This window comes from Lacerta agilis, chromosome 2 (genome assembly GCF_009819535.1).
Source record: "Lacerta agilis isolate rLacAgi1 chromosome 2, rLacAgi1.pri, whole genome shotgun sequence".
Taxonomy (NCBI): Eukaryota; Metazoa; Chordata; class Lepidosauria; order Squamata; family Lacertidae; genus Lacerta; species Lacerta agilis.
Window position 1 is genome coordinate 60,154,588 of NC_046313.1, and position 16,485 is coordinate 60,171,072.

At 44.2% G+C, this 16,485-nt stretch overlaps 1 protein-coding gene across 1 annotated transcript in view; it reads right to left on the reverse strand.

The window, feature by feature from the left end:
• Positions 1 to 16,485, reverse strand: part of FAT2 (FAT atypical cadherin 2) — a 69,614-nt gene that overhangs the window by 25,166 nt on the left and 27,963 nt on the right. Inside the window, exons 6-11 of the mRNA XM_033140319.1 lie at positions 13,696 to 13,835; positions 10,324 to 10,599; positions 8,999 to 9,209; positions 3,182 to 7,237; positions 2,251 to 2,447; positions 744 to 897 (exon numbers count right to left, since the gene is read on the reverse strand). Coding sequence (XP_032996210.1) covers positions 744 to 897; positions 2,251 to 2,447; positions 3,182 to 7,237; positions 8,999 to 9,209; positions 10,324 to 10,599; positions 13,696 to 13,835 — 5,034 coding nt within the window. The remainder of the gene's footprint in view (positions 1 to 743; positions 898 to 2,250; positions 2,448 to 3,181; positions 7,238 to 8,998; positions 9,210 to 10,323; positions 10,600 to 13,695; positions 13,836 to 16,485) is intronic.

Here is a 16,485-nt window from a genome sequence, read left to right on the forward strand (position 1 = left end):
CCTAAACATTTTTTAAAAAATGGCTCCAGGCTTTGGAACTCATATTTAATAGCCAATAGCCTTCCCAGCTCTGCAGAGTTGCCTGAGTATGCCGTTCTCTTGGACTGGTGCAGAGAATTATGGACAGCATGTACCAGTCTCTTTAGAAGTAGACCTTACTAGATATTATACTATTGAGAAAAATACCTTCTTCAAGAGCTGATACCATGTGAGAATATTCTGAAAATAATATAAATCCAGGCCAGGGATGTCAGAAGGCAACAATTTCCATTCTGACTTCTATTCTTCACAATCAGCGCTGTTTCTAGTCTGTTGCAATTTGGTTTTCAACAAATAGTACATTATTTATCCCACTGTCTGCTCATTAACAAGATCAGCACAATTATATATATATATATATATATATATATATATATATATATATATATATATATAACATCAACTGCCCTTGTGTAATTTAAATTCATTGCGGTATAAAGACAACATTAAAAAGTAATTAATTAGGCATGGTTTGTGGGCTTAAAGGCGTTCCAACAAAATTGTGAATGAATACCAATTGTATTTTCTTGATAGGCTATACCCACGTGTGGTGGATATCCCTGCATTCAAAATGCTGCTCCACAACACTTGCTGACTGGGGCTGATGGTAGTTGGAGTCAATATTCTGATCTCTAATGTATGTGCAAAGCGTGGGAATTAGAGTCAGGGATACCCCGGAGCGTTGAGGAAGACGCCCATCTTACCTGTATGGGGGTCTAATCTGAACTCATCAGCACCAGATCCATGGAGACTATAGGTAATTTGGCCATTGCTACCAACATCAACATCTGTGGCTGACACTTTCAAAATAGAAAACCCTTGAGGTGCATCTTCTGAAACTCTCTCTTCGTACGGTGTCTGGAATGAAAAGAAAGGATGTTTTCAAGTGAAAAGAATGACTTCATTCCAAGTGAAATGCCTTGCTGAAGTTGTCCACTCCATTAACAGATGCCGGTATTCAGAATAGTGATGAAGTGGTCATTTCTTGCATTAGCTGAACCTATCTAGTTCAACCCCTATGCCTAAAGTCAAGGCTATGCATCCACAGGCATATGTATTGTCCTGGTTGACTTTGCTATAGCAAATGATGAAGCTAAGGAAATGCGGACCTAGAGAGAAGACCACTGGAATCCTAATGCAAGATGCTTCAAGCTTTCTAAAAGAAGAATGAGCTACAGGTATAGGCTATAAATACAAAACAGCCAAAGATCAGCCTCTGCCATCCTTACCACATTGTGTGTCCTAGGCAGAGTAAGAAAAGGGAAACAGTTACAAAATTCCAAGGCGCATAGCTGCTCAGGAGTACCTAGCCTTCCAGTTGCGGTGTCACTGCTACTTACTGGGAGCGAGAGGGCAGTGCATCAGGGAGATATGTGCTGTGCGGGCGCAGTGGAAGGAGCACTGGATTGGCTCTGTTTGTGCACCCATGCAGTGCTACCCTCCTACAATGTCACCCTTCCCTCTCTTCCTCCTGGTAAGTAGTACTGGCACTGCTGCTGAAAGGCAAGGTATATGATGGCACACTTCCCCGCAGACCACTCCTGCAACTTTTCGTTAAATAAGGCCAGTGAATCCTCACCATCTAATACTCATAAAGGACCTAAATCAGGCATCTCCAAACTTGGCCTTCCAGATGTTTTGGAACTACAATTCCCATAATCCCTGACCACTGGTCCTGTTAGCTAGGGATGATGGGAATTGTAGTCCCAAAAATATCCGGAGGACTGGATTTGGGGATGCCTGACTTAAATCATCTCTGATCACTTTCAACGTAGTTTTTCTCTGGGGCAAGTTTTCTATGAGAGTGCAATTCCATGCATTTATGATTTCTTACACTGCGCAGCTACTATTTTGCTATCCAGAACCATCAAAAATATAAAGAGGCCATAGTGTGTACAAAGAGTGCAATTCTGCTCCGTTTTGCTATTCTCCATCTTCTCCACCTTGAACTATTTTGTATATCCTCCTCCTCCTCCTGCAATCAGGTAGGAGGCAACAGAATCACAACACATGTCATAGTACTTCTAAAACAAGAGGAATGGGATGACTCAACACTGCCAACATGTAATTGCTAAAGGGATTGTCCCAGGTTACAAGGTGGCTTCTCCAGGTCAGCTTTGGGTCCAAATTGGCACACAGCTAGTGGTGTGGTTTTTTTTGTGTGTGTGTATGCGGATGAGGAGGCACAGCTTTATAGACATACACAATCACCTGCTTGCATTCAGGGCTGTTATCATTGACATCAAGGACTGAAATCTCCACTTCTGTTGCTGCTTGAAACTTTCCATCAGATACCATGACTTTGAGCAGATATTTTTCTCTTTCTTCCCTGTTCAGAAGCTTCTTGGAAAAAACCCTCCATTCTCCATCAACTTCAGCAACGCTGAACTGTCCCAAGATATCTCCTTCTGATAAGGCAGAGAAGGCATCATAATTGAAGACAATACAAAGTAAAAAACAAAAAAAACCTAAGAGTTTAAGGGGAAGAGGTAAAGAAAGGAGACATTGCTATCCTATGCATGCATACTCAGAAGTAAGCCCCATTAAGTTGAATGGGACTTACTCCAACAAAGTATAGGATTGTATCCTGTGTCTCTTAAGTCTCATTCCTCTGTGTGGGACGTCAAGAAAATTTGTTTGCCCCAGTTATAATGCTGCCCCACTGACTGCATCTATGTACTTGACTCTGAGCAGAATCAAAACTGCTTTATTAGGACTATATGGGCAAGATTCAGCTAATGAGCTCGACTACCAGAAGCCCACTTCTGCGATGGGGCTTTCCAGTTGCCGCCTCCCATGACCTGAGGAAATTCCCCAGAACAGCATGAGGAGGAGAAGGGAAGCATAATGTGACGTAGGAAGGAGCCAGGGATTGCTTTGGTGTTCTCTGATTTCAAAGGGTTGTTCTTCCAGGCAAATGCTGGCATGTAGTTTACATGCCTGCACCCCACAGTACCACCTGATTTGAAACATGTTGCATTACACGGTCCTTAGTTAATAAAGGCTATCATCTGATATTATCAGCTGCAGAGATTTCAGCAAGACTAATTGTAGGATAAGGTGCTTCTCAAAGTCAAGCAAACCTACCAGAAAACAAGTCATATTCTACTTTATCAAAATGTTAGGAGAGATAGGTTCTTACCAGTGATGTAACATGTGACTTGTCTGTTCTGCTCTGAAATATCACTGTCTACAGTTCTAAGAGTGGTGATCGTTTGCCCAGGCTCAGCATTCTCAACCACGGACCCTTTGTAGATTTCAGAGGTGAACTGCGGAGCATTGTCATTTTCATCAGTTATGGTGACCACCACAAGGGCTTGAGAAGAAAGCTGGTGTTTCCTACCATGGTCTGATGCCACAACAAAAAACTGGTAGGTTTCTTGAACCTCACAATCTAGCTCTTTAAGAGTCATGATCCAACCACTTTCACTGTCAATGGTGAAGAGCTCTCTGATGTTGCTTGGTTCTGATCCTAAACTATAGCTCACTTGCCCATCACTTCCAGTATCTTGATCATTGGCAGTGACCTGAATCACGGTAGTTCCTGGTGGCATGTTCTCCATTACAAAGGCCCTGTAAGGATCAGCCTCAAAAACAGGCTTGTTGTCATTGACATCTTTTACATGGATGTTGATGGACACCAAAGAGACCAAGTCAGTATCCTGGTGTGAGCAGTGAGCCAAAACATCAATCTGGTACCATTTCATCTTCTCATGATCCATTGCCTTCTCAATAGTCAAGGTACCTGTTTGTTTATCCAAAGCAAATATCCCCTCTTTATTGCTTTCGGCAGTGGTACCTTTCACCAAACTATAGATGACAGGGTCCTCTGCCACAGCTCTAACTGATCCTATTTCGGATCCCTCCGGGAGGTCTTCAGATGCTGAGAAGGTGTATAGCGGCTCAGAAAACCTTGGCAAGGACACCTCCTTTGGAACAACTTGAAGATTCACTGGAACAACAGAATTCCAATTGGGAGGTCCTGCATCTTCAGCTTTGACTTTGAAGTTCACTGTCCTGTTTTCTAGCCTGCGGAGACTCTCTTTGACTTGAACAACTCCAGTTGCAGTGTTAATCTCAATCACATCCTCTGCAATAACCTCCTCCACTGAATCAACAGAGTAGGTGACGTCAGCATTCACTCCTTCATCAGCGTCATAAGCTAGAACTTGAATGACCGGTGACCCTCTGCTCACATTGGACTGGATAGACAAGATGTATTCAGAAGCTTTGAACTGTGGTGGGTTGTCATTTTCATCTGTGAGTATGATTTTGACAGTACAGAATGCCACCTTTCCACCCCCATCCTTGGCCATGATTTTAATAGCAACAACTCTCTCTGTGGAATTTTCTCTGTCCAACTTCTGCAGCGTTTCAATGCGTCCCTTGTCATCTATTGCAAATTTCTCTTGGCCAAGCTTGTTTATGATGGTGTAATCTACAGTGCCATACGGACCATCATCTGGGTCAGTGGCTAGCAATTCAATCACTTTGGTTCCAACCTTGGCATTTTCAGCCAATACTGCTTCATATACATCCTGCTGAAATGATGGACTGTATTTATTTACATTTGTGGTATTGATGTATACTGGCACTGTGGTTTTAAACACGCCATCTGATGCAGAGACTCTGAGGTTGTAAAAAGACTCCAGGTCCCTTTTGCAACGATTCAGTGTGGAAATGATTCCAGAAGTGCTGTCAATGGTGAAATGCCTTTTCTCATTCCCTGAAAGGATCAGATATTCCAATCTACGGGTGTCCCTGCTATCAGGGTCAAAAGCCTGGACTTTTATCACAACATGGCCACAGGGAACCATTTCGCTCACATTGGCTTCATAGTGAAGCTGACTGAACTTGGGTGGGTTGTCATTGATGTCTAACACACTGATCACCACAAGGGCTTCAGTGCTGAGAGGAGGCATCCCATGGTCTGTGGCTCTCACTCTAATGCGAAATTCATGGTTGGCTTCATAATCTAGAACCTGAGTTGTTGTTATTTCACCTGTGCTGGGATCCACATTAAACAACTTTGACGCATCTGAACGGTCTTCCAAGATCTGATATGAAACCACTTTGTTCCTCCCTGAATCTCTGTCAGTAGCAAGGAGCTGTATGACGGGGGTCTGAGCTGGCAGGCCTTCGGTGACTGACGCACTATAAACCACCTGAGAGAATTCAGGAGGATTGTCATTAATGTCCTCAACCTCTACTTCTACCATTGCTTCTGAAAAGGCACCCATTGCTGTGTCTGTAGCTCTGACTGTAAAGGCATGTTTTGTGTCCGATTCATAGTCTAGTTGGCTGGTGACCATAAGCACACCGGTCTTGAAGTCAATGTTGAAATGTTTAAGAGCTCCTTCTTCCACAATGTTGTATATTAAACGCAAGCCTTCAGGGCTCCGAGCCTGGATGTGGAGAACAGGTGTGTAGAGTGGAATGTTTTCAGGCACTTTCACAGTATAGAAGAGGCTTTGGAAGAGAGGGTTGGATTTGTCCCTCACCATGATCAGAACCTCTTCTTCAGCATACAAGGGAGGTTCACCGGCATCTCTGGCAATCACTTTTAGTATGTATTTATTTAGAGTTTGAAAATCAAGGGGTTTCTTGAGTGAGATGTCCCCTAAGTAAGGGTCAATCCGGAAATACTTGTAATCTTCTGCAAAGGAATAAAAAATGACTCCATTATTCCCCAGATCCCAGTCAGTTGCAGAAACCTGAAAGATGACATCACCTGGCTCAGTGCCGTCCTGCATAGCTATATAATATGGCACATTTTCAAAATGGGGTGCATTGTCATTAATGTCGTCCACATAGATTTTGAGCATTGCTTGAGACACCCTTGGTGGATTTCTAATGTCCTTTACTTCCACTGCAATATCATAAGTGTCTTGAGTTTCACGATCAAATTCTACGCCCTTGGTCTGTAGCACTCCTGAAGACTGGATCACCCTGAACTTCTCTGTGCCATTCATGATGGAGTAGAAGAGGGGTTCATTCAGTTGATTCCCAATGACACCAAGAGCAACCAGAGTTTGGATATCTGTGGTGTTTTCCTTCACTGTTGCTGTATATAACTCTCGATCAAATTTTAAGGTGCTGTCTTGTGGTTCAATAAAATTAATCCTAACCATAGCATTCGCTGTATATAAACCATCTCCAGCTCTAACTGTGAGTTCATGATAGCGTTCTAAGGTGGTAGCATTCAACACAGAGATGAGGCCAGTTGTTGGATGAATGTAGAAAATGTGATCAGGATTCCCTTCCACTATATTGTAGGCTATCTCAGAGTCCACATCTTCTGCATGTACGGTATAAAGCTCCATCCCGTGATGGACAGGAAGCCCTACAGAAAGTTCATAAATATCTTTTGTAAACACAGGAGGACAATCATTGACATCCTTGATATAAATGGTGACCTCAGTGGGTTTGGAAGCAAATAAATTGGGTTTCCCACTGTCACGCACATGGACATTGAAGTGATGAACTGGGACACGCTCGTAATCAATTTCTGCACAAGTAGTAAGAGTGCCCATGCTTGGATCAATTTTGAAAAAATCCAGTGCCTCTGGCTGCAAAATTTCATAGACCAACAAGGCATTAGAATCTCGGTCAGCATCTGACGCATGAATCACAAGCGGTGCATTGTTTTCATCCATAATCATACTTCCCAATGGAACGTTCTCATTGATCCGGCCAACAAAGGAAGGCTTAGAAAAGATAGGCACATTGTCATTCTCATCTATGACATAAACAAACACCAGAACATCCATAAATGCCCCTGCCATATTGGTGGCCCGGATTTTCAGCTGATAAGATGAAGCCTGCTCAAAATCTAGATTCCTTTGTGTTGAAATAAGGCCAGATTGATAGTTGATGGAAAATAAGCCATCTTTGTCTCCTTCTTTTACTTCATAGGTAACAGACGAAAGGCTCGTGGCTGAAACAAGGATGACAGGAGAGCCAATGACAGCAGATTCACTGATCTCTATAACGTACTCCTCCTCTGAAAATTGTGGAGGTGTGCCATCAGAAGGCTTCATAAAAATGTTCACAGTAGCAGAGTCCTTCAGTTGTGGAAACCCTTGATCTTCTGCCTTTACAGTGAGAACAAATCTCTCTTGCTTGGCCTGATCCAGCTTCTGAGACACTGTAATAATTCCAGAGAACTTGTCTATAGCAAAGAAGTCTCCGATGTTCCCTGAAAAAAGAAAGAAAGGCTCACATGAAGAATGAAAAACCACCTTTAAATTGCTGTTGTGTTTATTGGTTTTCATCACCCATCTGATCACCCACCTAAAATATACCCATTTCATTTATTGGGAGATAATTGCTCTTAAAAACACTTGTTGATGGGACCCCCCCAATTATTTCCCCCTGGAATATATATATGTATATCTTTTCTAACAGTTAGAATGAAAGGCTTAATAGCCAGTTCTGATCTACTTTATTTGGAAGTAAGCCATTGCTTTTTCAGTGGCACTTATTTCTGGAAAAGGACTTCAGCTTTAGGGACAAATAGCCCTACTCAACGGAGCATAATGGGAAACAATGCCTTCCCTGGCAGGCTACACTTTGTTTAAAGAGATTTAGAAATGTGAAACGGTATTAGCCGCGCATCAATTGAAAAAGTTAAACAGACTTAGGAGCTGCTGGCTTGGAGATGCAAGGCCGTGATAACCGATAGGGAGCAAAGTGTGCTTGTGTTGCCCTGCAGACCAGAGGCCTGAACTCAAAGAAGAAAAATGCTCATAGAAAAAGAATTGCAACTCAGATTTGTTCAACACGTTGGCTAAAATGGTGGCCCATTTTTATTTTTAGATGCCGCTTCTGTCCAGAATGAGCAGAGGGATACTGACCTGCTGAACATTTTATGACGTGTCCACATGGTGGGGGCGACAAGAGAATGAATGAATGAATGGATGAATGAATGAATAAACAAACAAACTATAGTGCTTTGCTGGCTGGCACAGCTGAGCAAATGAGCGCTAAGAAAAAATTCCAAATCATACAAGCCTCATAAGATTGGTAAGCAACCATTATTTATGTGCCTTATGATCTCCAGTGATTAAATTATGGCTAGAGAGGCTTTTTGAGTATGTTTGATATAACATTTACTGTATTAATGGAATTGTTTATTTAAAGCAGCACAGCCTTATGGTTTTAAAATGTTTATAGATGGTATATTGAACTGATATGAATTATCGTTTTGTGTGTTTGGCTTTACAGCAATATATATATACACTGATGAAGGATATATTTGGAAATGGGTGCTTTATGCTAGCTACTCCGCCTTTTTTTCCTGCTCATTAGCATTTGATGCTGAATACACTATTATTCATATAAACTGAATTTTCAAATCGGCCTTTTTGTGCACCGTTTTGTGTTTTTTTGCTTTACCAGGCAGAGAGCCAAGGCGCAAGCAAGCAGTGGCACCTAATTATAATCTTTCTTATAATCCCTGTAGTTTAGGCCTGAATGAGAGGCAGGTAAACAAGCAGGTTGCAATGGTGACGAGAAGGAGCAGGTCTTGTTGGTGGGCTTCCACCTGCGGTGTGTGCCCTTGGCAGATGCACAACCATCTGACTTTTGACTTGATGCTGGTGCTGCCTACTAATACAACGGAAATGTGGTCAATGAATTTGGAGCCTGTGGTTAGACTTGGGGAACCCAGAGGCACTGTCCTCAGCTCACAAGATGGAAAGTGAAAGGATAGGGGCTGAGGAAGGACACGAGTCCTGCAGAACCAGGTCCATCTAGTCTTGCATCTTGTTCTCACAGAGGTCAACCAGCACATTCATATGCCAGTCCACTCCAGTTCATGTAGTTTTCTTGCTCCTATTACTCTTGCATTTATAGTACACTGGGAAAAAACCATATTTGGCTAGCACATGCCATTACACTCAGTATTCAGGGAAACACTTGCATTCATAGGCAGCTATAAATTGCTCAAGTCCCTTACCTGCCTCAAGGCAGTAGTGGATTTCAGCATTAACTCCTCGGTCTTGATCCAGGGCTCGGACTTGCACAACCTCTGTGCCTATTGGGGCCGCATCCAGAACTTCCGCCTTGTAATGGAGGCTGGAGAACTGGGGAGGGTGGCTGTTGCAGTCCTCTACGTGGATGATAATTCTGGCAAAGTCTCGCTTGACCGGGACTTCCTGGTCTCGCACCTAAGTGGCAGAACAAGTGGATGTGTGAATGAAGGCATTGCAATGTGACACTTCCCAGCTGCAGAATGCCAAATGGACCTGGGGGAAAGGGCCAGTATGGACTTGGCATTGCAACCACTCTCATTCATTTGGGTGAACGCGTGAGCCACATCTCAATCCCCTGATTCCAAGGAGTAACTGTATGCAACAGCAACAGAAAAAGGCTCTTGCCCTGCACGTGCATCAACTCCCAGTTCACTGCTGTTCTGCTCTATTTGCACTTACATGGTGGAAGACAGGGGCAACCACAGCCATCTGGTTGGTTGGTGCTGTCGCACCATGTCCCAATTGGAGCTCAACCTCAGGAGCCAACAAGAGCCATCATTTGACTTCGGGGGGTGGGCCGGGCTTGGGTGTGGAACAGAGGAAAGCCTTGTTGGAGGTTGATGTAAATAGGAGCCCTGGGCTGTGGCTTCAGCACTCAGTGTCATCACCAACTTCCCCACCCTTCCTCCCACAGTTTCAGGATGTTCTTTGATCGCTGGTTGAAAAGGTCACAATTGGCCCATGGCTGTGAGGCTATTGCCTTTCCCACAGCAAGAGTATATGTTTGTGAATGTTCATCTATTCCTTATTGTCACATTTTTGGCAGGGAAGGGCATTGGTGGAGATCCAAAACTTATGGGGGGACTATCATAAGGGGTATTGGGCATGGTGCTTAAAAGTCTTCAACCTAGCTTGGGGGCCATGGCCAACTGCCATATATTGGCACATACCCCAGGTTGCCATCTCGGTGGCCCTTGGCATGGTGGGCCCAAAGAGTGTGGCATCTCCTGCATGGTGGCCTCTGCAGTTGGGCAGGGTGGTGGTGGGCTGTTCTTCCCAGCAGACAGATACTTACCCCATCCCAATCCAATATATTGACTGTAACCAATAAAGTAATGGCCTTGCTTAACCCATAATAGTATTATTGTGTTTCGGTCATTGCAACCTGGCATGACACCTAGCTGTACATGGCAACAAGTACATGTTGAGTGAAACCGAGAAAAACTGCTGTAAGGCACTCCAAGCCCATGGGATAGAGTTGGATATAGATCAAAGAAATATACAAGTTGCTTTCCTGTGACTCCCATACCATGACTGTCAAGGTGTGCAGAGACATGGATTGCGAATCAAGCGCTGCCGTCATCATGAGTGTGCCACTGCTTGGGTCCATCTGAAAAAGCTTCATGCTTCTGGGATCCACGCTGCTCTGAAGGGTGTAGATCAGTCCTTTCCCATGGTCCTTGTCTGTTGCACGGACCCAGGCAATTTCTGTCCCAGGAGGCGTGTCTTCTGGAATGTGAGCCTCATATTGATACTCCAAGAACTTGGGGGAATGCTGGTTAATGTCAATCACACGGATATAGGCCTGTAAGAGCGTGGGGAGAACATATGTAAAGAGAGAAGGCAGGGTTGGGGCTGGTTTGGTGAAGTTAATTCTTAGACAAGCACAGCAATTTTGACAGAAAACTCTATTGCGGTTATTTTTTTTGTAGCTTTGGAAGTATATTCAGCATGCCAGAGTTAGCAGGTTTTGGACGTGTGCTCTCTGCCATGTGCATAAATGCATATCCAAAACATGTGTTCCAGAGAGCTTTTATGTGCTTTTTGTCAATGACTTGATGTGAGTCCAGTTCTAGGCTTGAGGTCTTTGCTGGACAACTTCTGCTCTGGATATGCCCTCCCTGCTGGTTTCCCACAGGCATCTGGTTGGCCACTGTGAGAACAGGATGCTGGATGGGATGGGCCATTGGCCTGATCCAGCAGGTTCTTCCTATGTTCTTATGTGGGCTTACATGGCAATGGGACCAGGGTGGATAGGGCCACTGTTTTCATTCCCCACCATGTCCCAGAGTGACAGTACTTCAGGGGCATGGAGAGGAATTAAAAGTGCAGTGAGAACTGCTTGTGATGCCTATCTGGAAAAGAACATCAAGGGGGCACGGGGCAGGTGTCAGTGGTAGGCTCTACCAGGGTGCCCAGCTTGAACAAGATGACACTATATCTGAAGTGATGACCTCATGGAGGAAGGACCGCAGCTCAGTGTTAGAGCATCTGCCTTGCATGCGGAATTTCCCAGGTTCAATTCCTGCCATCTCCAGGACTGGGAGTGTCCCATCTGAAACCTTGGAGAGCTGTTGCCTATCAGTGTAGACAATACTGAGATAGATGGACACCGCATAAGATAGCTTCTGATGCTCCTAAAATGGCATGGGGCATCCCAGCCAATCATATTGAAGTGTAGACAAATGAGGCTGAGGATTATGAAGGTGAAGGATAAAGATAAGCAAAAGCAAGGGGGACTGAAAAACTCAGACACCATTAATGTTTGGCGATAATCAGTTTAGCTGCACTGGGTGTACATACTGTTTTGAAACAAGCACTGGAATTATAAACTTATTTGGTGTATTTGCACTTCTGCTTATTTCATCCCAGGAAATTAACAGAATAAGGACAGGAATGACATGGTGGGGAAAGTGTACAATATATCAGAAGCAGCCTGGAAACGTATTTGTAACAGGAAAAAAAACAAACCCATCCCTAAGCTCGCTGTCAAATGTTGCAAAGAGAATTTGGCAATCTCTGTCTATTTGATCCAATTGTTTTTCATCACATAACCGCATCTTGGAAGGAGACGACCTGATGCAATCGCCTGCTTTCTTCAATGAAATCCAACTTGCCATGATTTTGCAAGAGCAGGTTCACCAACATACCCAGCAGTGATTGTCAGTGCCAAAGTAAACAGAAGAAAAGTTCCTGGAGGCCGGGATTGCATGTCAGCCAAGGTGTCAGAAGATGACTCTTAGTGGCAGCAGGACAATGTTATAAAGATGTTGAAAATACCATCAATCTAGTCACACTGAAACAGCACCCTCAGCACCTGGTTCCCACCACCTCCTAGGTTTTACATAACTTTAGTGGCTACCAGTAAAGCAATTATCAGATTAAATCCCTGCTAAAAACCTTGTTTTCCCAGGCAAACCTCTATATATGCGCTTGTTGGCAGGAGTGAATGGTGAGGCTACCTACCTGTTGGGAGACAAAATGCATGTCTACACTATAAACATCAGGCCACTTTTGAACTCATTAGCTGTCATGACTACTAGCCAAAGACCCCCTGAACAACAGAGATCACAGATCTGTAGCAAATAATTCTCAGTATCTTGACAAAAGTTACGATTCCCAGATTGCTTCAAAAAGACTTGGTCCTCACCTTTCTCTTGGACTTGCTAACAGGCCTTACAAATGCTGTCACTTATGTGCAACAGGCACATTACATGCAGAATTATTCTGACTGCTCACACCCTGGAACATAGAAATCTGCCTTACCCTGAGTCACACAATTGGTCCAGCTAACTCAGTATTGGCTACATAGACTGACAGTAGCTCTCTGGGATTTCAGGCAGCGTACTCTCCCAGGCCTACCTGGAGTTGCCAGGTATTGGCAATGAACTTGCCAATTTAACGATCTTAGGAAGCCTCGGGGCTTCCGCTTCACCATGATTCAGATTCAGGATTCAGTTCCTCTCATCCTGGCCACACAGGGAAGAATACTCATCAATCTCAAATGCCTGCCATAATTATCTCAATACATATCTGTGTCTTTCAAGTGGAGATGTGCTGAAATATAGTGTCATGGACGATGCGGTTGATCTGAATGAATGAATGAATAAGCCCTTCATTGTTTTGGGTCAAAACTGATGTGGTGCAGGAGACTGTCATCAGCTCACCCTTTTAACATAGGAAGCTACCTTATGCTGAGTGAAACCATTGGCCCATCTAGCTCAGTACTGGCTACACTGACAGGCAGCAGCTCTCCAGGGCTTCAGGCAGGGGTCTATCCCAGCCCTACATGGAAATGTCGGGGATTGAACCTGGGACCTTCTGCATGCAAAGCATGTGCTCTACCACTAAGCTGCAGCCCTCTCCCATGTGGAAGCTCCTGGAGATGGCTTAGTACAGCTCAACACAGCAGCACAATGAGGAGGTAAGAGGAAAGGGAACGTAATTTCCTCTCTGACAGACAGCATGTTTGCTCATTTACATTAAGCAGTGGTTAGGCTTAGCTTTGTGTGCAAACTGGGCCCCTGAGTCTCCAAGTCCTGTACCACAGTTGAGCAGGATCTGCAGAGGAAGGAATTTAAGAAAAAGTGACACCTTTGGTAAGTGTTCTTATCTTCTTCTTTTTTGCTGTGCTACCCTAAATAAGAATTTGAGCATTGAGTTTGGGGTGTTCCCCAAGTGAGCTTGCATGAAAGATGATGCAATTTTGCTGCAGCTAATCTACACAGGCCAAATTGGGAGCCCCTTATAGCACCTTATCCCCCAGTCTTATGCAAATTCAGCTGAATCATGACTTTTTAGCATTTTGGCAAAGTAATTTTTTGAGAGAACTCTATCTGTGTATGTTCTTATCCTCCCTGAGAACACAGAAGGGTTTGGACAGGGCTTTGTGGATGCCCACCTGTGTCTTGATGATGCTCGATCCATCAGTGACCTGCACTGTGAGGTTGTAGTTCGATCTTTTCTTTGCATCCAGGGTTCTCGCAATAACAATGCTGCCAGTGCTCTTCTCGATGTCAAAATCCATGTCATCATCACCACCTAAGAGGAAAGAGATAACTTAAGTAGATAGGGTAGGAGTTATGATGGAGGAGGCCAGGTGTCTGAGTAACAGCATCTCCCCGGGCAGGCAGGGGTCCAAGAGGGGGAAAAGTATCCTTGCAGCTGGTAGCATTTGCAACAAATAAAATATATCCAGAGGCAGGCAGCAGAATAGCAAAAAAGGTGGGTGGAAAACCTCCATGAAAGGCTTCTATTGTCCTCATTGCATCTTTGTTTATTTTCCTTAAGTTTTCCATAGGCTTAAGTGCGCAATAATGCCTAGTTTGTAGTTGAAAGGCTATTCAAGGTGAAGGGAGCTGAAATTAACCAGTGGGACACAGGGCATGTTCTGTTGAAAAGAAGGAATATCAGGAGAAATTGGCAGGGGAGAGGACATTTTCTGGCTTTGCTTCAAGGTGTGATGCTTAAACCAGTTCCCCTCTCTCTGTTGAGACTTGCTCCGATTCATGGATGAGTCCTGGGCAAGGACAAACATCTGTAAGATTTGCAGCGGAGCAAGCCACTCCACAAGAACATGTTTTGGAAGCCACTGCAGAGTTCTTATTCATTTCCCCACCATTCGTTACAATTGGATAAAGACTTAAATAATGCACATTTAGCATCTGAAGACTGAAATAAGACAGAAAAACCTGCAGCTTTACTCTCCATTATTCCATAAAGCTAAAGAGCAGGCTGCATAGATGATGAAAGGCAGTCAGAAGCCAGTGATTATGGCTTGAGCAACCTGCGGCCTACCAAATGAAATGCAGCTCACCACCAACAATAGTGACCAAGCAGAGGCTGCAAAATTGCGAGGTTACCTGGCAGGCCACAATACATATTTGGTGGGCTGCTTTCAGCTTGGAGAGTCACAAGTTGTGTAAGGCTGCCTATGATACTCTATATCATGGGTCAGCAAACTTTTTCAGCAGGGGGCCGGTCCACTGTCCCTCAGACCTTGTGGGGGGCCGGACTATATTTTGAAAAAATAATGAACAAATTCCTATGCCCCACAAATAACCCAGAGATGTGTTTTAAATAAAAGGACACATTCTACTCATGTAAAAACACACTGATTCCCGGACCGTCCACGGGCCAGATTTAGAAGGCGATTGGGCGGCATCCGGCCCCTGGGCCTTAGTTTGGGGACCCCTGCTCTATACCAATGTTTCTCAATTTTAGGTCCCCAGCTGTTGTTGGACTACAACTCCTATCATCCCTAACCACTGGTCCTGCTAGCTAGGAATTATGGGTATTGTAGACCAGCAAAAGCTGGGGACCCAAGGTTGAGAAACACTGTTCTATATTATAGTTATGGGTTATTCTCCAAGCAAGGTTTCTTAGAGAGAGCTCTTTGTGTGTCTATACACTGAGTCAGATAATTTCTCCTGCATCCACATTAGGCATTATCTTGTGGAATAGTGATGCTGTGTTCCCTGACATCTACATGACATCATGAGTGAACCCCCCCCCCATTTTTCTCCTTTCTCTGCCTTACCCCATCCCCACAGCTTAGAAAATATAACTTTTAAACACACTGGGCTAGCTGCACAATCTCCCCACCACTATTTCATAGCTTTTCCTGCCACATAAGGCCTGTATAGACTGCTCTATTTTGTCCATGATAGTCCACCTCTTTTCTCTGGGAATCAACTCTGTCATATTAATCCTCCCATTTCCAAATAGCATTTCCTCCACAGCTATTTCTCCCTGCCCCCGCCCCAAAAATTGCAGGCATATGTTGAGGTGGGAGGGGGATCTTGATCAGAATGGGAGTGATAGACTACAGTCCTGACAAATATCCCTTTCAACCAAGATGATCAAGGATCTGTAAACCAAGCCTTATATCTGAAGATATAAGTGTGTATCTGAAGAAGTGTGCATGCACACGAAAGCTCATACCAAGAACAAACTTAGTTGGTCTCTAAGGTGCTACTGGGAATTTTTTTTTAAAAAATTTTTTTGACTATGGCAGACCAACATGGCTACCCACCTGCAACAAGCCTTTTGAGGAATAGTTGGGGGAGTTGGGGATGTTTAGTTTGGAAAAGAGGAGACTGAGAGCAGATATGATGGTCATCTTCAAGTATCTCAAGGGCTGTCAAGTGGAAGAGGGAACAAGCTTGTTTTCTCCTGCTGTGGAGGGTAGGACTCGAACCAATGGCTTCAAGTTACAAGAAAGGAGATTCCTACTAAACATCGGGAAGAACTTTCTGAAAGTGAGAGCTGTTTGGCAGTGGCATGGACTCCCATCTGAGGTGGTGGAGTCTCCTTCACTGGAGGTTTTTAAGCAGAGGTTGGGTGGCCACCTGTTATGGATACTTTAGTTGAGATTCCTGCATTTCAGTGGCTTGCACTAGATGACCTTTGGGGTCCTTTCCAAATCTATGATTCTATGATTTGTAACTGGGTAAAGGGAAACCACTCATCTAGCTACAAAAATGGCATTGGGGAAGGGCCACAGCTCAGTGGTAGAGCATCTGCTTCGGATGCAGAAGGCCCCAGGTTCAATCCCTGACATCTCCAGGTAGGGCTTGGAGAGATCCCCTGCCTGAAACCCCAGAGAGGTGCTGCGAGTCAATATAGGCAATGCTGAACTAGCTAGCTGGACCAATAGTCTGACACATTATAGGGAAACTTCCTATGGTCC